General features: G+C 51.9%; 2 protein-coding genes across 4 annotated transcripts in view; both read left to right on the top strand.

Annotated features, from left to right (window-relative positions):
• Positions 1-10303, top strand: part of ALLC (allantoicase) — a 43946-nt gene extending 33643 nt beyond the window's left edge. For all 3 annotated transcript variants that reach the window (XM_079110622.1, XM_079110623.1, XM_079110624.1), the window contains 6 exons: positions 542-674; positions 5439-5594; positions 5968-6041; positions 6967-7075; positions 9033-9157; positions 9991-10303. In XM_079110622.1, the coding sequence (XP_078966748.1) occupies positions 542-674; positions 5439-5594; positions 5968-6041; positions 6967-7075; positions 9033-9157; positions 9991-10197 (804 nt within the window). In that variant the 3' untranslated portion in view covers positions 10198-10303. The remainder of the gene's footprint in view (positions 1-541; positions 675-5438; positions 5595-5967; positions 6042-6966; positions 7076-9032; positions 9158-9990) is intronic.
• A 729-nt stretch (positions 10304-11032) lies between these two features.
• DCDC2C (doublecortin domain containing 2C) overlaps positions 11033-23698 on the top strand; it is a gene marked incomplete at its 5' end in the record, with an annotated part of 94803 nt that continues 82137 nt past the window's right edge. The window contains 2 exons of the mRNA XM_079110801.1: positions 11033-11319; positions 16567-16618. Coding sequence (XP_078966927.1) covers positions 11033-11319; positions 16567-16618 — 339 coding nt within the window. The remainder of the gene's footprint in view (positions 11320-16566; positions 16619-23698) is intronic.

The raw sequence follows: 23698 nt of genomic DNA, 5'->3' as shown, positions 1-23698 counted from the left end.
GACAGAAAGAGGCAGGAAAATTTACCCTTCACAGCAATTTGACATGGAACTTCTGTCAGATGAACTTAATTAAACAAACAATCGGGGCTTGTGTTTTGGCACATTCTTGTTTTTTAAGTTTGTCTGATGATTTGTCTTGTGTGTTATGAAAGTGATGGTCCTTAGCAGGGAAGTGAGTGGTGGCGGAGACCAAGGGGGCCCGGAGCTGGGAAGTCCCACCTAGAGAGCCGTCCCTACAGCCCTGACCCTGTTAACAAGGACCACACCGAGAATCCACCAGGAGTCGGGACGAGGACAGCGGAGGCATCCGAGACCCTCCACAAACTCCCACCACTGCTCAGAGCTCTTGTGATCAGTGTGGAGAAGGGTCCCAGGCAGGTCCTCACTGTCCAGCTAGGTCCTGGCTTGACCCCCAGGGCGATGGCGTCGCAGCTCGCCGTTAGGTGTCCATGGCTCCTCTGTCCCCCATGCACCCCGGGCACCCAGATGAGAAACCTGTTCTCCTTTGGGCCACCGCTAGCATTTGTGTGTCTTTTGTCAGCTGAAGTCCGATGAGTGGAGTTACTTGGTTCCTATGACAGAGCTTAAGCCAGGAAACCCCGCCTCCAGCCATAACTACTTCCTGGTCAACTCCCCGCAGAGGTGGACTCACGTGAGACTCAACATCTTCCCGGGTAAGTGGCACCGAGTCCACCCGCAGCGCTGCCCTTCTTTATGCTGTCATGCGTGGCATGCGTGTAGAACAACACGGATCAGCTCTTCTTAGTAATGGATCTGTCCGGCATTTTAGGATTGTCGTTTGCCCTTTGGTGCTCCAGGAAGTTCTTATCGTACTCTACTCATCAGTAGGTGGTTGACGACAAATTACCAAGTGAACCAGGGTGTGGCAGAACCAGTGGGTCAGGTCAGCTATCTGCGGAGCACGATTATGTCAGAGGTACTTCTCCTCTTCGTAAAAATCCTGTGCTTTAGCCTGTCATCCTCATCTCTCCAGCTCTAAGCAGCTACCTGTCACTTTCTGTCTCGATAGGTTTGACTATTTTGAACTTTTCATGTAAAGCAATCGTGTTTTTTGGCCTCTTGTCTCTGGCTGCTTTCACGTCACATAATGTTTCAAGATTCTGCAGCATAAACCAGCACTCGGTGCCTCTTCTTGACCAAATGACGTCCACCAGTACGCCGCATTCTAGTTATCCATTCGGCAGTTGGTAGGCATTGTTTCCGCCTGTTGGCGAGTACAGTCGATGCTGCTGAAACGCTCACTAGCTTTTGTGTGGATCAAGGTTTTCATTTGCCTTGAGTTGGCACAGTGATCACGTGTTTCGCTGCTTGAGAAACGGCTAGATTTTCCCCAGGTGGCTGCACCACTCACATTCCCACCAGGAATGTCCATTTTTTTGCTTCCTTCCCAGGAAAAAAAGTAGTAACTTTCCGATTGTAGCCATCTTGGTGGGTGTGAAGTAGGACCTCATTGTGGTTTTGGTTGGTTGGCATGTCCTTGATGCCTAGTGACGGAAGCATACCTTCATGTGCTTATTGGCCATTTGTGTATTTTCTTAGAAAAAATTCCTTTCAGACTTTCTGCTCATTTTAAAATTGGGTTTTTATCTTTAATTATTGAGTTATATAAGTTCTTTGGATATTATAGATATAAGTCCCTTATCAGATATAAGATTTGCAAACATTTTCTCTCACTCTGTGATGTGCCTTTTCACTTTCTTTGTAGAGTCTTTTGAAGAACAAGTTTTCGGTGTTGATGAAATTCAACATATCTGTTGTATTCTTTTCTTGCTTATACTTTTAGAGTTATATTTAGAAAATCAGATCAAATCCAGGGATATGAATAATTATTCCTGTGTTTTTTTTTTCCTGTTTCATAGATCTGTGTTTGCTCAAAGAAAAAGATCATTTTAACTTTAGATTTACATCTTTGATCAATTTTCAGTTAAATTTCATACATGGTGTGAGGTAATGATTCAACTTCATTCTTTTGCATATGGGTATCAGTTGTCTAAGAAGCATTTGTAGAAAATACTCTTCTTTCCCAATGGAATGGCTTTGGAACTCTTATTGAAACTTACTTGGCCATAGACACATGAGTTTATTTCTGGACTCTCAGTTTTATCCTTGATCTATATTTCTGTTCTGGTACCAGGAATGAACTATCTTGATTAGTGGTGCTTTAAAGTAAGTTTTCAAATTGCAGTCCAGATTTTTTTTCCTTTTGAAGATTATTTTGGTGGAGGTCTTTGCAATTCCATATTTTAGAATCAGCTTGTAAATTTGTACAAAGAAACCAGTTGGAATTCTGACAGAGGTTGCTTTAAATCCATAGATCAATTTGGGGAATATCGCCATCTTAATAACACCCAGTCTCCTAATCCATGAACATGGGATATTACCCCATGTGTTTAGGTGTCCTCTCATTTCTTTCAACAATGATTTGTAGTTTTCAGAGCATAATTTCTGTACTTCTTCTGCCAATTTTTATCTTGTGCCTACAACCTTGCCAAATTCCTTTGTGAGTACTAATCGTTTTAGAGTAGATATTTAGGATGTTCTATATACAAGAACACACTGAGAACACGTGCTTTCTAAGGGGGATTCACCCTCTCTCGCTCTCTCCAATCAGGATCTTTCACCTTGTCCCTTTCTACCCCTACTAATTGCCCTGGCAGAATCTCTACTGCAGGACTGAACAGAAGTGGCAAGGGCTGAAGTCTGCATGTTATTCCTGATCTGAGGGATAAAGCCATTTTCAACCTCAAGTATGATACTGTCTGGGGTTCTCATAGATCCTTTTATCAGGTTAGGGAAGTTCCCTCTATTCCTCTTTTGTTGCTTTTATCATGAAAGGATGTTAGATTTTGTCCAGTGCTTTTTCTGTCTATTGAGGTGGCCATGTGATTTTTGTCTTTTATACTATTGCTATATTATGATGTACTACTTATTATATTATATTCCTGAATACATTTTGCTTCATTTGCTGTATGCCCTGGGGACCACTTACAGAGACTCGAGGAGCTTCCTTCCCCCTGTCACAGGCTTCACTGGGTAGCAAGTCACCAGAGTTCCTCATGCTGTCATGTCTTGATCCTCCTTGGGGACACCATGTGTGTCTGGTTATCATGCTTCAAAAGGAGATACCAACATGAAAAGAACAGAACATCTGTTCTAAACCAGTGGAAGGGAAGAGATGATGGACCCCCATAGAGCTAGGGCCACATGGTGTACAGGGCAGGGCTAACAGACTGCAGGCATCATGGAGACAGGGCCCCAGGTCTGGGAGATGCCCAGAGCCCAGCATATCACAGGGGAGAAAATGGTAGCTCGGGAACTGTGTGTTATTGGACTGAACTTACAGAGCTGTGCCTTATGAGGACAGATAAGTAATAAGAATGAAAAAAAAGCGATGAATGTTGTAAAACAAAGTATTTAGGTGGAGTCTTAGGAATTTATATCTGATGATTTTGATTTTCCAAAATAGCAACTTTGTATGTCTAACCCACTTTGTGCAGGGTTTAGGAGCTGAGGGGGTCTAGGGAAGTTTTCCCGTGGAAGTTCTGCTGTGCTGGATCAGAGGGTCCCAGAGCACATTAAGCCTGCCCTGACTGGTCGTCATTGATTGCATGAAGGTGGGAGTCAGGCCTGGTCTGCAAGCAGCTCTCTTCTCCCTCTCTTAGCAGCATCCTCACCTGCTCCAGGGGTTCCACCTGGTATCCAGGTGTGAAAGGGATAGGACAGGGCAGTAAGCCAGATGTCAGTGGATACAGGCCTTGCAGTGGGTTGTGTATGAGATGTTCCTGCAGAATGGAGAGGTGTTGCTGAGATTCCTCGATATGAGGCTGGATATCAACTGTCTAAGAGGAATCTTATTTAATACAAAATTGGCTTTACATTCCACAGTAAGTATTCTATGCCATTAAAGCAAGTCACAACGTCCCATGAGCCAGAGGATCGGTATTACCCCACAGTCCAGGTCCTGCTGCATTAGTCCCTCTCCTAGGGTTTGATGCCAGTGAAGTCTGATTTTAAAGACTGTAAGTAGCAGGACTTTCACTGCTCTACCAAAAGATTTTCAGATCATCCAGTTTCACAAGATTGTTCGAGTGAAGACATATGGCCTTAGCTTTGGTAGAATTCTTTAGTATCTTCAGCATCTATATAAATCATGCTTGGCTCCCACCTTCTAGGAAGTAATATCCCAACAAGTGAAAATGACCTTTTGTCAGAAACCAGCCACTATGTGTCCATCTTGGTAGCTATTTGCTGCTCTGCAGACCTCATTGCAGGTGGCTGCAATTCTCAGCAATGATTCAGTTTTGCAAATATCATCTTTTGTAGTCTCAACCAAATTGCTAAGCAGTGCAGTGCTCATGAGATTCTTTTATGAGTCTGCGGGGTGGTGGTAATGCTCGTTTCTGAAGCCAGTGCTCAGGTATTGACATGGGCATTCATTGTCCATGGTGAATTTCCCAGTTGACTTTGGACCTCCATGGAGTTGACTTGCTCCAGGTAGAGACAATGCAGAAGTGAACAGCTTGGTGATGGCCTGGACTTCAGGGAGTCTATGCTCCAGGTAGAGACAATGCAGAAGTGAACAACTTGGAGATGGCCTGGACTTCAGGGAGTCTATGCTCCAGGTAGAGACAATGCAGAAGTGAACAGCTTGGTGATGGCCTGGACTTCAGGGAGTCTATGCTGCAGGTAGAGTCAATGCAGAAGTGAACAGCTTGGTGATGGCCTGGACTTCGGGGAGTCTATGCTGCAGGTAGAGACGGTGCAGAAGTGAACAGCTTGGTGACTGACCTGGCCTTCAGGGAGTCTGTATTCAGAGTCTGGGAGACTGATAATAGAGGGGAATTAAAGAAAAAAAAAATAAAAACGGTAACTTCAGCCAGACACGGTGGCACACACCTGTAATCCCAGCAGCTCGAGAGGCTAAGGCAGGAGGTGCAGTTCAAAGCCAGCCTCAGCAGCTTAGGGAAGGCCCTAAGCAACTCAGTGGGACCCTGTGTCAAAATAAAAAATAAAAAGTGCTGGGTACGTGGCTCAGTGGTAAATCGCCCCTGGGTTCAATCTCCAGTACCAAAAAACAAAAAAATGAGGTAACGTCATACTGCAGGCAGAGCTCCCCAGCTCTCCTCTGGGGAATCAGGCAGGGGCAGGTGGACAGGAGGACCTCCAAGGAGAGGCAGAAAGCCTTCCTGGGGCCACAGCATGTGGATTGAGACCCAAGAATGACAATATCCTGGAGAGCTGGGGAGGTTGTTCCAGTGCAAAGTAGTGTCACGTGCCAGGGCCCCGGGGTGGTGGCTGCTGGATTTAAGGAACAGAAGTGGATGGGAGTGACAAAGTCTAGCAGGAGGTGAGAATGGAGATGATGTGAGGGCTGGGTCATGACACCCCAGCCATGACCTCTGACCTTTTCTTTTCAGATGGAGGGATTGCTCGCCTTAGAGTGTATGGTACTGGGCAGAAGGACTGGGCTGCCATCGACCCCAAAGACCCAGTAGACCTGGTGGCCATCGCCTTTGGGGGTGTCTGTGTAGGATTCAGCAACGCACATTTTGGGCACCCAAACAATATGATAGGTGAGAGAACGTTCTGGGAGCTGGCTTTCATGGAGAAGAGTGGGCACGACCATCACATACCCCACAGGCCAGGCTGTGTAAGAGGACGGGTCCCTGGAAGCAGGATAGAGGAGATGGGTGCACGTGGGGATTCTGCCTCCTGCTGTGGAGGATTCGACATTGGCAGTGGGCCTTCCTGTTGTGGCCCACATCATTGCCACCCAAGGAGAATACTCTCACCCACGCTGTGAATGGCTGAGACCTAAGGGCAGCGAGAGCAATGCGGGCAGCCGTGCTCAGGTGGGCGGGGTCTGTGATTTAGTGACCCGGGCATTCGCTTTCACACTGGAAACTAAGCCAGGGAGACACTGTTAACCCGAGTTCCTCCTGGCAGGAGTCGGCGGGCCCAAGTCCATGGCAGACGGCTGGGAAACTGCGAGACGGCTGGACAGACCCCCAGTGTTAGAAGTAAGGAGTTTCAAGTTTTCTAAAAAGTTCTTTCAAAAGAAGCTTTTCATTTTATACCAAGGAATTTTTTGTTTGTTTAAGAATCCTCTTGAGCTTTTCTAAACGCTTACTGCTGTTCTCCACGTTTTCTGAGTTTCCTGTCTGTGTCCACTTTGCTCTCTGTACGGTGTCACTCTCTCCTCCACCAGGGGCAGGCATGCTGGTCACTGCCACTGCTCTGGTGCATCTAGCTCTGTTCCTGTTTCTTCAGTGAAGAACAAAAGGATCTATGGCTTCATGATACAAAAGCCATGGGTACCTTTGTTTGTATACCTGGAGGGAAAAATAGTGTTTGCTAGGATGAGACACCTGTGTAGCCTGCGACGATAAGGAACGCCCGAGCCAGCTCAGCTGCTCAAGCTGGCCAGTAACTCAGCCGAGACACAGACACCAAATGCAGGCAAAGCCAGCCAGATGTTCAGTTTTGAGTTCCACTGAAAACTTGGCCATGCTCCCTGTCCCCTGGGTGGCCCTCCGATCACACCCAGAGCTTCCCCAAGTAGATGCCTGAACTCAGCTTCCTGGGTATGAAGCCCATCAGGTGTCAGAAGAGATGATGGCGACCAGGAGAATATCCACTTCAGTGGCCCCAAGGGCTGGATTGATGAAGATACCTCTGTGGATGACATTCTGTATGAACTTACAGTTGGCACCAAAAATCAGCAAGAACTGACAAAAATGAACTCTCAAGTCAGGATGAGGCATTTAAGGAGCGGTAGCAATTTACACACAAAGTAATCTACACATCGGCTCACAGGAAATGCCTTTTTAATAGTAAAGAATAAAAAGAAAGCACAGTGTAAGATGTTCACATTTTCCACCTGCTGCTTTTCAGGGTCGTTTTAATGATGCCGACCGAGCTGACCTCTCTCTCCTTGAATTCCAGAATGACGAGAACGGCATTCTGCAGGTTCAGGGTTGTGAGTGGGCAGTTTTCCGGTTGGCACATCCTGGAGTAATAACCCAGATTGAAATCGATACGAAGTATTTTAAAGGTAAACGTCATAATAAGGAAGGACTTGGGGTTGGTGGGCTCACTCTCCAGGTGACATGTCCCATGGAGGCTGGCGGAGCTGCTCTCTGCGCGGCCTTCCCACCAGAGTGCTGTGCAACCCAGCAGCTCCCATCCAAAACTCAGCTGCTCTGGTCGGCTCTGAAGTCAACCAAGATTCCTGACGCCGGGGTCTCTGAGTCGAATGTGCAGGGAGCTGGTGGGAGAAGCAGGGAGGAGGCCTCTTGCTGAGGGGCAGTGGTCCTAGCAGGTTGAGGGGGTGACCATTCCTTCTCCAGGTTTGACATTTTACATTAATTCTGTGGTGCTGGAGAAGGACCCAGGGCCGTGCCCTGCTAAGCACACTGCCAGCACTGAGCGTGCCTGGCTCCAGGCCAGACTTTGAAGGAGTGACATGCAGTTTTAAAACTGCACTTCTGGTGACAAGAGGAAATTTACATTTATTTTCTTAAGAGACGTATACATGGGTCATTATATCAAGAAAGTTCAAAAGAGGTTACTGAGCTTCTATCATTGCTATATACACAGCTTCACTGTGTAAGTCTTGGGTGTCTTGGGATTGTGTAGTTCTTTCTATGACAAATGGTGGCAGTCTATCTTCATATTTTGGAGGGCTGATTTTTAAGTGTGCTTCAAATCATCATGACTTTCATTGATTAATAGCTGTTCCATCAAGGCACAATATACACTGAGGACCAGGTCTGTCACCAAAAGCCGTGGGTTTGTGTTAATTGAGAAGTCATGGTAACTCTGGCCTGCTGTTTGGAAACCTGTTCTTCAGATCCCATTTCTTGGTTTTTGTCTCCGCTTTCCACTGTGGCTGATGGCAGCTCCTGCTATTTTCTTTTAGCTTGTGTTTGCTCTTAGAGCAAATCTTTAATCCACAGTTTCTGCATGAAAGGTTGCGATCACTTGTTTAGTTTTTTGAAGGATACTTTAGTTAAAGTCAGGCAACAAACGGTGAATCCACTTAACCAGTTGCCCTCAAATGCAACAGGTCATGAACGTGCAGCTGTCAACCCCTTGGGACAGCCCCAGGACACTGAGGACAGTCGTGGATGAGGGAGCATGGCAGTACCCACTTACATTATACCAGTGATACAGCAAATGACAACCACCTCAAATACACAGCACTTAACACACACACGTAGGCAAGTGCATCAGGGAACAGGAAGGGCAGCTGCAGCCCTTGGGTCTGTGTCCTACCCCAGGAGCATGCTCACCTGCCCGGAAGGCCTGTCTCAGATGAGCCACAGAGGGGGCATGTGGGCAGTGAGCACCCTCTTCCCAAGGTTCTTGATTAGCAGCTGCTCCTTTGTTGCCCTTAAACTCTTGGAGAACCCCTCTTGAATTGCTTCTCACAAAGCGGGTGGGACCTTTCCCCTGGGATCCTGTGGCCCCACTGGGCACATGGTCCTATGAAATTCCAGAGCGGGAAGAGAGACTCAGCCCTACACCATCAGCTGGAAACAACTGAGAACTCCTGCAGTACTGTGTGTCTCACTGGTGCTCAGCACCCGCACAGGAAGCTCAGGATTTCTTCTTTTCCTTGCCAAACTTCAAAGGGGAGAACTCGTCCCAGACTTATGGCAATTTTAGATGTGCCCCACGGCAGTGTGTAGTTCAGCCTGTCGGGTAGGAATCTTACCAAACACACCGAGCTTTGGAAGTAAGAGAGCTACGGTGCAGCACAGGTGTGCCAGCAGCTGATGGGGCAGGCGCTTGTGGCTCCTCTGGAGAGCACAGGCATCCGAGAGGCCAGCCGACTCCATGCAAACTGGTTTGTCCCTTATCCCCAAATGTCACGCCCCTGCTTTTGCTTAGAGGGAGCAGTGGCTTGCTCTTTGCCTGGTTCTGATCTGGTCAAAGGAGCCTGGCATCCCCCAAGCTGAGCATGCTGAGGGGACGTGCGGGCAGAGCGCCTCTGCTTGCTCCCACAGGCAATTCTCCAGACAGTTGCAAAATTGAGGGGTGCATCCTGACCACTCAGGAGGAAGAAGACATGGTCAAGCAAAAGTGGACTCTTCCAGCCCACAAATGGAAGCCCCTGCTCCTCGTCACCAAGGTATGTGAGGGACAGTGCGGGATCTGGTCTTCCATCAGAGCTATTTCCCTAGCCTCTCGTGTGCGGAACTAGCATACAATGGCAGACCTCTTCTCAGTGTAGAGTGCAAGGGCCCGAAGTGAACGGACTTTAAAAACTGCATGGTGCATTTATGGAAGAGGAAGCCAGGAGCTTGGGGGGCTCCTGGCAACTTCGAGGCCAGCCTCAGCAACTGAGTGAGGCCCTGAGCAACGTGGTGAGATTCCACCTTAAAATAAAACCAAAAAAATGTGCTGAGGATGTGGCTCTGTGGCTCGGTGGCCAAGTGCCTGGGTTCAACCCCAGGAGCACTTCTAACAACTTGTTGGGTGTCTAACAATCAAATTTTGTTAAAACAAAAGTTTGTTACATGCTAGGAATACACAAGTGGAAATATGTTTCTGCACTATGTTTAACTTTTAGAAGGGGTGGTGGCACACTTCAAGCTACCTGTGGGATGACGCCCTGAGACGTTCCAGAAGTGCCTGTGATCCAGGAGGGAAGTGGGCACTGTGGTCAGGCGGAGGCCGGGCATGCTTCCTTGTAACCATGGAGGCACCAAGGACTTCTCTTTCACCTTGTCATCCGCTTGTCCCTTAACTATTAAGGCAGCACACATTACGGGGCCCTGCACACCCATGTCACTATCTCGGGGGCATCCTTTCCCTGCTAGAGTGCAATGGTAAGCTGAGCTGCATCACTGAAAAACTCAGCTTGAAGTCTCTTAGGTCCAAGCTGACAGGTTGCACGGGTGAGCCGGGCGCTTTGGGCCACACGGTCCTACTACAAGCACGCCGCTTCTGCCTTTCTTCCAGCTCTCCCCCAATGAAAACCACTTGTTCGACAGCCTAACCCTGGAGCTCCAAGACGTTATCACTCACGCTAGGTTCACCATCATCCCGGATGGAGGTGTGAGCCGCCTTCGACTCAAGGGCTTCCCGAGCTCCATCTGCCTGCTGCGGCCCCGGGGGGAGTCCAGGATGAGGTTCTCAGTTAAAACGGGTTTTAAGGCAAACCTTTAACTGTGAGCAAAACACTCATTTCTACATAGCAATAACTGCCCACTTGAGGTCTTTTCAAGCGTTGTCAACACCTGGTGGCTTAATAAAAGTGGTCACTGCACCAACTAGTCTGATTTCTGTTGCCATGAAATGCTTGGTTACTTAAGGACTGGGTGTGGCTGTGAATGTAGGTGCCCTCCTTTAAAAAACAACACAAGATACCGATGCTTACAACACCAGTGTTGGGTGCCTTCTGTGTGCATATCCAACAGGGAATATGTAGCCTACTGTTAGGGAGTTTAAGCTCCTCACCGCCACCGGGGACAAGTATTTCTAGATGGATCCATCGCTGCAGCTCGGAGGCCTGGCCCGGTGTACCCAGAATGGGGGACGACCTTACGCTCCCGCCTGCAGAGTGCATGCCTCCGAATGGCACACTCCCGTGCCAGGCGCCCGGGCGACGGACGGCGAGCCGGTTCCAGGCAGCTTACCCACTCTGCGCCAGGAGGCCGAGACACTTTCTAGGCTGTCGGTCGTTTAAAGAAACAGGTCCGACCGCCACGACCGTCCTGATGCAACCTGCCTTGTGCCCGGGGGCAGCCAGCGCAGGCGGCGGGTCTCGGTGGGCGCGCCTGCGGCCTCGCCCCTCTTTCCTGCCACTTGCAGGACCACCCTCCTCCTCCTCTTTCTGGAGCCAGCTGCCACCCTCACCTGTCGGCCCGCAGGCCGCGGGTCACAATCGCCGGCGCGTCAGCACGCGCGGCGCTCCTGCCCTCCATGGTGACCGCGGGTCCGCTCGGCGTCGCTGCTGGCGCGGTCGGGCTCGGGCTCCGGCGCAGAGGCCAGCCGCAGCGCCATGGGCACGCGCGGGCCCTACCCGCTGGTGGACACCACGCCGGCCAAGACCATCCTGGTGTACCGCAACGGGGACCAGTTCTACGTGGGCCGCAAGTTCGTGTTCTCGCGGCGCCACGTGGCCAACTTCGAGGCGCTGCTGGAGCAGCTGACCGCGCAGGTGGACGTGCCGTTCGGCGTGCGGCGCCTCTACACGCCCACGCGCGGCCGCCCGGTGCGCGAGCTGGACGCGCTGCAGACGGGCGGCAAGTACGTGGCGGCGGGCCGCGAGCGCTTCAAGAAGCTCGAGTAAGTGGGCAGCGGCCAGCTGCCGCGCCCGGCCCGCCCGCCTCCCGCCCGCCTCCCGCCAGCCTCCCGCCAGCCCTCAGCGCCGGCGTCGGGGTCGGGGAGGCCGGACGTCGGGGAGGCCGGACGTCGGGGAGGCCGGGCGCGGGGACCTCGGGCCCGCGGCTCGCATCCCCGTCCTCCCCTGGGTCCTCCCCTCGGTGGCTGCGGCCGGGACCCGCCGAAGCCGCGTCTGCTCGGTGTTATTTGGGCTGGTTTCCCGCGTGGCCCTTTATTTCCTTCCACCTTTACTTAGTATTATTTTGACTGCAAACCACGACTTTTCTGTGATTTTATATGTGGAAATTCTGCGAGAGCTGAGATGAACTGTGATTCGCCAGAGAGGATTTCCATTTTTTCCAAATTCCGGGAAGCTCCCAGCCCGAATACTCTGTCCCCCCGTTTTAATATATTTTCTTTGTTCTAGTCAGTTGTACATGACAGCAGAATGCACTTTGACACAGTGCACATAAATGGAGGGTGATTTCTCATTCTCCTGGTTGTGCATGATGTAGAGTCCCAGTGTGGTGTAGTCCTCTGTGTGCATCGGGCGATAATGTCAGATTCACTCTCCTGCCCTTCCTACCCGCTCCGTCCCTCCTTCACTGCCCTCTGTGTAATCCAAAGTAACCTTCTTCCCTAGTGCCCTCCCCATTTATTGTTAATGAGCATCCTTCTATTAAGAAAACATTTGGCCTTTGATTTTTTGGGATTGGCTTATTTCACTTAGCATAATATTCTCCAGCTCCATTTATCAGCAAATGCCATAATTTTATTCTTCTTTCAGAAGAATATGTATTGTGTATATGTACTACATTTTCTTGATCCTTCATCTGTTGAAGGGCACCTAGGTTGGTTCCATAGTTTAGCTATTGTGGGTTGAGCTGCTATGAACACTGATGTGGCTGCATCTCTGTAGTAGGCTGATTTTAAGCCCTTTGGTTATAAACTGAGGACTGGGATAGCTGGGTCAAGGTTCCATTCCAAGCTTTCTGAGGACTCTCCATACTGCTTTCCAGAGTGGCTGCACCAATTTGCAGTCCCACCAGCAAGGTATGAGTGTACCTTTTCCTCACATCCTCGCCAACATTTGTTGTTGCTTGTATTCTTGATAATTACCATTCTGATTGGGGTGAGATGAAATCTTAGAATAGTTTTGATTTGCATTTCTCTAATTGCTAGACATGTTGAACATTTTTTCATATATTTCTTTATCGATTGTATTTCTTCTTCTGTGAAGTGTCTGTTCAGTTCCTTAGCTCATTTATTGATAGGATTATTTGGGGTTTTTGGTGTTGAGTTTTTTGAGTTCTTTATATATCCTGGAGATTAATGCTCTATCTGAGGTACTGTTGATATTTTCTCCCATTACGTTGGCTCTCTTTACGTTATTGACTATTTCCTTTGCTGAGAAGAAGCTTTTTAGTTTGAATCCATCCCATTTATTGATACTTGATTTTACTTCTTGTGCTTCAAGAGTCTTGTTAGGGACCAAGGATGCTTTTAATTAAATTAGCAGTGTCAGATTTTAATTTTTGAAAAAATAAAAGAGTAAAAAAAGTAGTTTTTTTTAGTGAGAGGTGGTGAGTAGTTCTCAATTCTTAATGATTTTTTGCAAAGAAACAAATTTAACACCCTGTTGTTTTTAAAGAAAATAATCATCCCAGGCACCACAGTTGCTAAGAGGTAGTCTTGATGACTATGTATTTAGATTCTGCATTGGACTTTATTCCTGTGATAATCCTGTTATGCATGAGGACTCAATGACTGGAATATGTCCTGTGCAGATAGGTGACTTTGCAGCTATTTTTCCAGGCCATTTGGATGTCATGCACAGCTGGAACTTTTGATTTCCCAGTAGAATCCAGTATTCCTTGAAGTTTTACAACAACCAAAGAATGTTTGTACAAGAATCGACTTTAAAATTCTTTTCCCAATATGTATATAATGAGAAGGATTTAATTTCCTCCAAAGTGTTTTTTTTTTTTTTTTTTTTTTTGTAAAATTGGTACTTTCCTCTGTTGGCAAGGAGGGAGGAACCCTAAGCCATCGCCCAACACCTGGACCATTGCCTGGGTCCAGGCGTTCTCTAATAAACCTGCTATCATCTAATTTTGTAGAGATTCTCCTGGTTTGACTTAAATGTTTCGTAGAGACTCTCCTGGTTTGATTTAAATGTTTGTAGAGACTCTCCTGGTTTGATTTAAATGTTTTGGCCATATGGTGGAGACGCTCTGTGGTCTCTCCCTCCCGTTCTCCGTGTCCGTGATGACTTTCTGAGAGGAGGGTGACCTACTGTGCAGGAGGGCAGGTCCCCAAGGTGCTGCTCAGTGTGCTTTCTCTTGTGCCATTGTTGCTACAAAATAGGCGGATGCTGTGTGCATGTGAAGTCCGACTCGGGGAGGTTTCATTTTCTTTCCTTTCAGGTGGATGAGTCTGAAATCGGAATCCAGCCTTTGAAGAATGAAGCTTTGGAAGATGTTGAGGCTTGAGTTGCTGGTATCAGGAGGCCAGCACTTGTGGGGACTTGTGTGGTGTGTAGTTGCCTAGCCAGTGAGCAGTTAAAATTAAATTTCACCAGAAAGATAAGATTCTAATTGTGCCACCAGCAAATGAACTTTGAAGTGAAGCCTGATGTGTTCGTGTCCTGGGTCCTCCTGATAATGGCTGGGTCCGTGCACTGCGACAACTGTGGACACGTGAAATCCTCCCAGTGGCTGATCACTATTCACATATTTCCTACGTTTTTGGGAGTAAATTCGAGATGAAGCACGTGACTTTTTTCTTTATAAAACAAAATGTTACAGGATAATAATTAGTTTTAAGAAATAAATGTCCTAGCCGGACGCAGTTGTGCGTGCCTATAATCCCAGCGGCTCTGGAGGCTGAGGCAGGAGGATTGCAAGATCAAAGCCATCCTCAGCAATTTAGCAAGGCCCTAAGCAACTCAGTGAGACCCTGTCTCTTAGAAAAAAAAAAAAGGCTGTGGCTGTGCCTCATAGTTAAGTGCCTCTGAGTTTAATCCCCGGTACCAAAAAGAAAGAAAAAGTCCTATAAAACCAAGAATTAATAACAATACTTCTTTTGTGGAGAAAGCCATACTTACAACAAAATCTAAGTCAGAGTATCGTGTGTGTGTGCGCGCGCGCGTGCGTGTGTGTCTTGGGGAAGGACCTGAGTGATCTGGATTATAATAGGACAGCATCCTCTTCGCCTCAACAGCCTGTTGCTGAGCGGATGCGAAGGCGCCTTCAGGTCAAGCCGCCCTGGCGCCTCTGCTCCCACCTCCCCTGCGTGGGTTTGAGTCAGGGCTTCCACCTGAGTGAGCTCGGGCGGTCAGGTGACCTCGCAGAGGCCTGTTTCCTCACCAGTGAGTGGGGCTGGCGACCACGGACCCACTGCACGTGTCTAGCCAGGCACAGGCAGCACTGTGAGTGCCTGGCCCCCCGGGGCGCTGGCTGCTCCCCTCCTTGTTCTCTGGAAGCAGCAGGGGGAAGTTGGCCAGCGGCAGCTGGCCTCCTCCTGGCCTCCTCCCAATCTGTGCTTCACAAGCCACTGCCTGCCTACCCCAGGGAGGCGGGGCCCACCTGCAGGCCTTTCCGCACCTCAGCCTGCTCACCGCTCTCTGAGGAACGGGTTGCTCCCTAGCACTGCTCCAGTTAAGTGTTCTTGGAGTGCTACGTTGAAACAGCCAGCGTTAGGTAGGATTTCCCCCAGACACTGGGGGTTGACCATTGAGCCACCCCTCCCACCCTATTTTGTATTTTATTTACAGATGGGTAGATTCTCTAAATATTTATTTATTTAGAGACAGCCTTGCTGTTGCTGAAGCTGGCTTTGAGCTCACGATCCTCCTGTCTCAGCCTCCTGTCTCAGCCTCCTGAGCCACTAGACTTACAGGCGTGCATCATCGCCTGACTACTGAGCTTTCTATGAGACAGGGTCCTCTGGTTGCTGAGGCTGGCCTTGAACTTGTGTTCCTCCTGTGACTGTGGGTGTGCCACCATGCTGACTCTGTAGGATCTTTTTATGTCTTAATTTTTGTCTTTATTTTTACTCCTTCCATTTAATGATAATCAGGTGTCTCAGTTGGGAGATTAATGCTTATGAGCAAATATGGAATTTGGAGATTTAGAATTTGCTAAGAAAACCTATCTGGAAAAACACAAAGACTGGACGAAGCTCTTGAAGAGCTGATCAGAGGGCCCGTAAACAGGCAGTGAGCTGGACACTCACAGGCTGGACGGGGCCAGCAGCTGTTTGTTTTGAGTCACGCAGTTTTCAAAGATTTGAACTGGCTTCCACATGTCATGACTGGGAAAATGCATATAACAGTGTGAACTTTTGGTTTCTGTTAAAAAAATAGAGGATTTGATAGTTTGCAAAGACCCAGACTCAGGGCCTGCATTTCCACGTGTAAACCGTGTGCTAGACGTGAGAGGCCCTCCCCCTCACCACGGTCCCTGCCGCTCCCTGCCACTGTCCTTGACCTCTTTTTGACCTCTGTGAGCATCCAAGCTCGTGACTCTTGACTGTATTGAATAATTGTTTTTCTTCCATCTACCAAGTTAAGTTAACCCTTTTCTGACTGTTGCTAAAATCATCAAAAAATGGTCACAATCTCAAATATGTTTTTTTTTAAATCAGAAGAAACCTTAGTATCAGACATAAGTCTTAACAGTCTTATTTGTTATCCCTTAAAACTTTAATTTTGGGGAAATTTGGAGTCCCCAAGGCAAAAAAACTGCAAGAGTGAAACTCAGAAATGTTATTCTGGTAACCCTCCCCATTTTGGCAAAATAAGAGTAGTGCAGAAGCCCTGTGAGGCAGGAGGAGCCGAGGAGGCCCGTGGGGCTGGGCCTGGAGTCTGGCTTCTGCTCTGACCTTGGCAGAGTGGACGCACCACTGAGCTCATGATCTTGATCCTTTAAGACATGTTTAGGAAGAAGCTGTTGAACGGGATAATCTCCGGGCCCACTCTGGTGAATCAAATGCTCTGCAGGAAAGCGATGCCTGCAAGAGCGTCCATAGGGCCATGCAGTAGTCCTGCTGTGCACGCGGCTCTGGCTTCTGCGTTGAGGGTGGCTCCCTCTGGTTCTGCATGGCTGTGGAGCTGTCTGCTGCAATGCTGGAAGGCACACAGCTCTAAGCAGACCACGTTTCTGTCTCAGTATTCACCTTCTAACTGTGTCCTCCTCTCTTCTTTTGCAGCTATATTCATATAGCTCCCAGAAAGCCCGCAAAGATGAGAAAGTTGAAGGAAGTAAGTGTTCACGGCTAACTATGAAGAGGAGATGAATTAGATGGCCGGTAACAACCTCACGTCAGAACTGAATACCTGGAGTTTAAAAAAGCAGTGTTTAGCAGGGAGTGCCCACCAGGCGGCCAGAGTGCACTGTGTGAGCTTGTCAGGCTGTGGAAGCCTCAGGTAGCCCCTGACCCTGGAGCCACGCGTAGGGACCCTGGAATTGTTTGTTAAAATGTCTCATTTTCCTTTTGTCTTTTGGGATTTGGAAAGTCTGATGTCAGGAAGAACTATTTTAAGTTATGCAGAGTTGATGCTAATTGCAATGCTGAATCTAGAGGTTCGCCCTGGGTCAGGCATCTGGGAAGTCTGCAGGGTGGGACAGGCACCATCCCATTGGGGTGCTTGATTCTTGCCCCAAGGAGCATAGCCCTTCATGTAATAGGGACCCACCTTTTCTGTAAGTGACACGACCCACCAGCTTTGAGTAACAGAGCCTACTGTTATTTAGCATTTAGCAAGATTTTTACTTTCATAAATGAATGGACTCAGTTTTGTGGCGTGTCACTCAGGTGGGGTGCTCAGGTGCCTCCTCCTCTGGAGCACCGTCTCTTTGCTCTTCTGTGAAATGGAGGTGACCGTCGGCTCGGCGGAGGGCTGGGGCCAGGACTTGTGGTGTGGGTGAGGCGCTGTCCACGCGGGGAGTGGTCAGCTGGCCTCCTCCCACCCGCAGCCTCCAGACTGCCCATGTCCTCGTAGCACCTCCACGTGCCAAGAACATTCTGGTAGCTCCAGTGTTGCACCCAGGCACTGCCGTGGACCCACAGCCTCAGGGCAGTGGACTGAAGTCAGATTTGTTATATCCCAGCCTAAATCGTGACTTGCCAGGAGAGCGTTTCCCCTGAGCCATTCCGCTGTCCTGTTTTGGTGCCACCCCCACAGAGCAAATGGCGCCTGGTTCTTCTTGACGTCCGGCTGCCTGTTTTCCCCTCTGCCAGGGATGGGGAGGGACTGGCACATTTCTGAAGTTTGAGCCTGTGCTTATTCTTGCCCGTTTCAATAGATTCAATAAAATATGAACGAAAGGTAACATTTTAGGATGGGGGAGGCTTGCTGATCGTCCTGTGAACCTCATTTTCTGGCTGAGGATGCTGGGACGGTTGGAGGTTCCCCACCCAGTTGGAGGCGGGCTGGGCATACTGGTGTGGGAGGGGTCCCCTGGACGGCAGCACCTGCCGCGAGCACTCGCCCGGGGCTGAGGTTGTCCTTGCCCAGAAGAGCTCTCTGGGTTTTCTTTTGGAACTTCCACTCTGTTCATTTCAAAAATATGGAAGAGTAGTTGTTGCTGAAACTGCTTAGAAAAGTGCAAGAGAAGACGAGTCTTCACCAACATCCCTTCCTCCCCAGACAACCCAGGGCGGCCCGTCCTGTCACACCCTTGCTGGTGGGTTTTCCACGCCTGCTGGCAAGTACACACGCCTGCACATGTGCACACACAGAAATAGAATCTCTGGCAGTCTCCTTTGTGTCACTGTGCCCTAAAGACCTGGCGAGAACAAGAGGAGGAAATGTGTTTGTGGCTTATGGTTTCAGAGGTTCAGTCAGCGACTCCAGAGCTCTGGGCCCAGATGAGGAGAGAGCATCATGGTGGAAGGGCATGGCAGAGGGAAGCAGTTCAGGGCCTGGCATTCAGGAAGCAGAGAGAAAGCTTCTCTCACCAGGGACTAAGTAAGACCCAAAGACACGCCCCAGTGACCCACCTCCCCAGCCACTCCCCACCTGCCTACAGTCACCACCCAGCTAATCCATATCAGTGGATTAGTCCACTAAGTTACTCCTTTCACCCTCTAATCATTTACCTCTGGACATTCCTGCATGGTCTCCCACGTGAGCTTCTGGGGACACCTCATATCCGAGCCATGACAACATCCATCAACAGAGTCTTTTTTTGGTGGCACTTGAGGTTGGACCCAGGGCCTTGTGCATCCTAGGCAACTGCTGTGCCACTGAGTTACATCTCCAACCCTTTTATTTTTAAAAACTTGAGTCAGGGTCTCACTAAGTTGTCCAGGTTGGCCTTCAGCTTGTAGCTGGAGTACAGGTGTGCATCACTATGTCCATCCGGTTAATACCATCTTTTCTGATCTTTATTTACTATACGTCATAATTATTTTCTCATACTCTAAATGGTCTTCTGCAACCTGATATTTAATGCCTGAAAAATTAATCTGTCCTGTGAATTTATCCTTATTTTTTAACCTATACCCTGACGGCAGACCTTTAATTCATTCTACCTTTCACCGTCTTAGCAGGGACACAGGGGGCCCCTTTCAAGACACAGTGCTGCGTTCATGACTGTTTTATGGAAGTGGAATCACATGCACAGTCTTAAGCCCTTCAGTGTTTCCTTCTGGAGTGGGTCCCCAAAAGTTTCTAGCAACTTCTGTTGCTTCCATCTGCATCTGAGGTGCCCACGACTGCCCGTGGGTGTTGTAGGACTTGAAGGACATGCACATGCAGTGACCTGGAAGTGCTTGATGATCATCGTCCCCACCCCTTTCCTTTTGTGGAGGAGGTCGTCCACTGCAGGGGCTGTGGTCACTACCCTTTGCCGTACCGAGCTGGTCTTGGTGGGAGTGTGGTGTCGGTGGGCGCCTCCACCCGCTTCTGCTCCGGCTCTCTGGCTGAGCACCTGCTGTCCAGTGGGCGGCTCATCACGGGGTTCTTCCTAGGTGTGCCACCCGCATGTGGTCCCGGTGCCAGTCTCTTGAGCCCTTTTAGTTGATGCTTGGCGTGGAGAGGGCCGCGGGGTTGGAAGGCGGGGAGGAGCGCGGGGACTGGGAGCCTGATGAGCACAGAAGGCCGTGCCTGCCGGTTGCGCCCTTGGCTGATGTCCAGTTCTGCCAAGTGCTGGACGGTCACTCGTTTGTTACTCCTGTTGAAAGTGGCCCCTGGGAGGTGGGTTCCGCTGTTAACTGCACCGCTTGCAGGAGGGACGCTGAGCTGGCTGAACAGCTCTGCCGTCACCAGCTCGTGAGGGCAGCCAATGCTGGGCGGGTGGGTTTCGAACACAGGCCCGAGCACTCTGCTGGACTGTCCAGGCGCCGGGACTCGAGTGCTGGAAACGGTAGGAGAACGTGTTGTGAGGGCTCTTCACAGCTGGCTGCGTCCTGCTGGTGTTCTCGGGAGGAAGATAGGATGGACGCTCCCGGAGATGTGCACTTCGTGCCGTCTGCAGATGGAACCTGGGGCGGCTGCTGCTGAGCTGCATCTTGCCCTGTATTTAGAGACAGGGCCTGCTAAGTTACCAAGGCTGGCCTTGAACTTGTGATCCTCCTGCCTCAGCCTCCTGGACATGTGGTTTGGATGGTGTGAAAATCAGTCATGAATGTGTGAAAGAGTCTTGCAGAACCCGAGACATGGTTGGCTTTTAGCAAACTGTAGCTGCTGCCAGCAGAAGCGTCCGTGGTGATCTCAGTGTCTTCTGTCATTGCTTCAATTTGGTTTTAGTGCTTTGGCCAATAGGTGTCTAGCCCCCGGGTCCTTCAGCCTCTCAGGACAGGTGAGTGACACGTGAGTCTGGTTGTGACATGTGTGAATGAAACTGTCACCACCATCAGAGAGTAGCAGAAAACCACATTTGCTTGATGCTTGATGTGAAGTACAGCGAACAAAAAATCCAGAACCATGTACTCGAGAGCTGGAGTTTTTTTAACGAGGCAGGCGATATCGGTGGATGAATCATTAACACATCAAGAGAGCCATCAGCGCTTTTCACAGTGTCCTGAGTTCTTAGGTGCCTGTACCTTAACAGACCTCTGCAGAGGAGCGCTCTCGCGACCTTGGTGTCTGGACGCAGGTAGCACGCAGTGGGTGAAGCGGGCGGGTGTGCGTTTGCAGATTTCAGGGCTTCTCTCGTTTCCTGGGATCCTGCGTGTGGCCTCAGGCATTCTGCACTGTCCTGGCGTCCGTGGCCCGCCCTCCCTCCCTCGCTCCCTTCCTCCCTCCGTCCCTCCCTCAGCACCACCCTCAGCGGGCGCCAGCTCCGGTGGGCCGTGTGAGAAGGGCGCACTGCAGAGAGTGGCCTGCTGTGTTCACCAAGGCTGCTCCCTGCTTGCTGCAAAGACCGGACGTGTGCTGGGGTGGGGTGGGGTGGGGTGGGCAGCAAGAGCCGAGCTGGGTTGCCAGGAGCCGGCGGTCCTGGGGCTGTGCTGCGGGGCGGTGCTGGGGGGCGGTCCTAAGGGCGGTTCTGAGGGGCGGCCCTAAGGGCGGTGCTGAGGGGCGGTCCTAGAGGTGGTGCTGGGGGGCGGTCCTAGAGGTGCTGGGGGGCGGTCCTAGAGGTGGTGCTGGGGGGCGGTGCTGAGGGGCGATGCTGAGGGGCAGTCCCAGGGGCGGTGCTGGGGGGCGGTCCTAGGGGCGGTGCTGAGGGGCGGTCCTAGAGGCGGTGCTGGGGGGCGATGCTGAGGGGCAGTCCCAGGGGCGGTGCTGGGGGGCGGTCCTAGGGGCGGTGCTGAGGGGCGGTCCTAGAGGTGGTGCTGGGGGGCGATGCTGAGGGGCAATGCTGAGGGGCGGTCCTAGGGGCGGTGCTGGGGGGGCGGTCCTAGGGGCGGTGCTGGGGGGCGGTTCTAGAGGCGGTGCTGGGGGGCGGTGCTGAGGGGCGGTCCTAGGGGCGGTGTTGGGGGGGATGGTGCTGAGGGGCGATGCTGAGGGGTGGTCCTAGAGGCGGTGCTGGGGGACGGTCCTAGGGGCAGTGCAGAGGGGAGGTCCTAGGGGCGGTGCTGGGGCGGTCCTAGGGGCAGTGCAGAGGGGAGGTCCTAGGGGCGGTGCTGGGGGGCGGTTCTAGAGGCGGTGCTGAGGGGCGGTCCTAGGGGCGGTGCTGAGGGGCGGTCCTAGGGGCGGTGCTGGGGGGGATGGTGCTGAGGGGCGATGCTGAGGGGTGGTCCTAGAGGCGGTGCTGGGGGACGGTCCTAGGGGCAGTGCAGAGGGGAGGTCCTAGGGGCGGTGCTGGGGGCGGTCCTAGGGGCAGTGCAGAGGGGCGGTCCTAGAGGCGGTGCTGAGGGGCGGTGCTGGGGGGCGGTCCTAGAGGTGGTGCTGGGGGGCGATGCTGAGGGGCGGTCCTAGGGGCGGTGCTGGAGGGCGGTCCTAGAGGCGGTGCTGGGGGGGCGGTCCTAGGGGCGGTGCTGGGGGGGATGGTGCTGAGGGGCCATGCTGAGGGGTGGTCCTAGAGGCGGTGCTGGGGGGCGGTCCTAGGGGCGGTGCTGGGGGGGATGGTGCTGAGGGGCCATGCTGAGGGGTGGTCCTAGAGGCGGTGCTGGGGGCGGTCCTAGGGGCAGTGCAGAGGGGCGGTCCTAGAGGCGGTGCTGAGGGGCGGTGCTGGGGGGCGGTCCTAGGGGCGGTGCTGGGGGGCGGTCCTAGGGGCGGTGCTGAGGGGCGGTCCTAGGGGCAGTGCAGAGGGGAGGTCCTAGGGGCGGTGCTGAGGGGCGGTGCTGGGGGGCGGTCCTAGGGGCGGTGCTGGGGGGCGGTCCTAGGGGCGGTGCTGAGGGGCGGTCCTAGGGGCAGTGCAGAGGGGCGGTCCTAGAGGCGGTGCTGAGGGGCGGTGCTGGGGGGCGGTCCTAGGGGCGGTGCTGGGGGGCGGTCCTAGGGACGGTGCTGAGGGGCGGTCCTAGGGGCAGTGCAGAGGGGCGGTCCTAGGGGCGGTGCTGGGGGGTGGTGCTGAGGGGCGGTCCTGGGGGCGGTGCTGCGGCAGAGCTGCAGAGTGGAGAGAGCTCAGTGGGTGCTGGGGTTTTGGAGTTGGGCAAAATGGTCTTGGTGGCACCATCTTCTGAGACGGGGAGATCTGGGGACCACCTGTGGGTAAAGCTCGCAATTTTGCGCGGGCAAAAATAAGACTAGATGCCTACGTGAGCTGTCTCCTGGAGCTCCTCTGTGTGTGTGGCTGTGTGTGCGTGTGTGTGCATGTGTGTGTCTGTGTGTGCATGTGTTTGCGCATGTGTGCCTGTGCGTGTGTGTGTCTGTGTGTGCCTGTGCGTGTGCGCCTGTGCATGTGTGCCTGTGTATGCCTGTGTGTGCGTGTGTGCACCTGTGTGTGCGTGCCTCTGTGTGTGTGTGTGTGCCCCTGCATGTGCATGTGTGTGAGCATGTGTGAGTGTGTGCGTGTGCGGGTGCCTGTGTGTGCATGTGTGTGGACTTACGTGGGTTGCTTGAGTTCTTACCAGTGTGTGATGTGTCTCCTGCCTGCTGTAAACCACCTTCTCTTGAGCACTTGGTAAGGTCTGCCATTCTTGTTCCAAGAGCAAACACCGCTGCTCAGAGAGGTGCGCTGGCTCTCCCAGAGTCTGGGCTGGGCGTTGACCCCAGGCCTCCAACTCCAGAGCCTGCCGGCTGCACCAGCCTGGCTCTGCTTTCCCAGTGACTGCAGGTCAGGGCCGCCCTGCCTGATGGCATCTCAGAGCTGCAACCGGGTGCTGGAGCAGACCTCCCAGCAGGGCTCCGTCTTCCCACTCCCTTTGCCCTTCTCCCGGGACCCTGAGACATGCCCAGAACACCCACCTTCTGAAACATGGTTCTTGGGAAGCATGGGGCAGTTGTTGGTGCTGTCTTGCCTCTGACAGTGTGTGCAGAACCCAGAGCACCCGGCTGGAGCTTTTGTGGGTAACTTTTCTCAACCCGCAATGTTCCGGCGAGTTTCTTGCTGGTCATGTCCCCATCTTGCACGTGAATTGGGGAGGGTCAGGGCACGGAGGGGACCAGGGAGCAGGGCAGGCTCTGGGAGGCCCCTGGGCCACCGTCAGGTGGTGTCTAACTCAGGCAGGCCTCAGAGGGGGACCTGGGCAGGCAGCGGGCTCAGTGGGGACTTGGGGCAGCAGGCGGGTGGCAAGGTCGAGCTGGGGCGTGTGCAGGGAGGTGTTTGCCAGACCCAGCCGCAGGGCAGAGCAGCGGGTGTCCCATCTGGCGCTCCAGGTGAGGTCTGGTCTGGGGGAGAGGCTGCGAGGGGAGGGGTTCAGCAGTGTGAGGTGTGGGTGGGGTGTGTCCGACCTCCAACGCACGGGGAGGGGTGGCAGGACCAGTGAGAGGCACCGGGCATGGGGAGCACCTCTG

Source organism: Sciurus vulgaris (assembly GCF_902686455.1).
Source record: "Sciurus vulgaris genome assembly, chromosome: 14".
NCBI classification, from domain to species: domain Eukaryota; kingdom Metazoa; phylum Chordata; class Mammalia; order Rodentia; family Sciuridae; genus Sciurus; species Sciurus vulgaris.
This window is presented reverse-complemented; position numbering and strand designations above follow the sequence as displayed.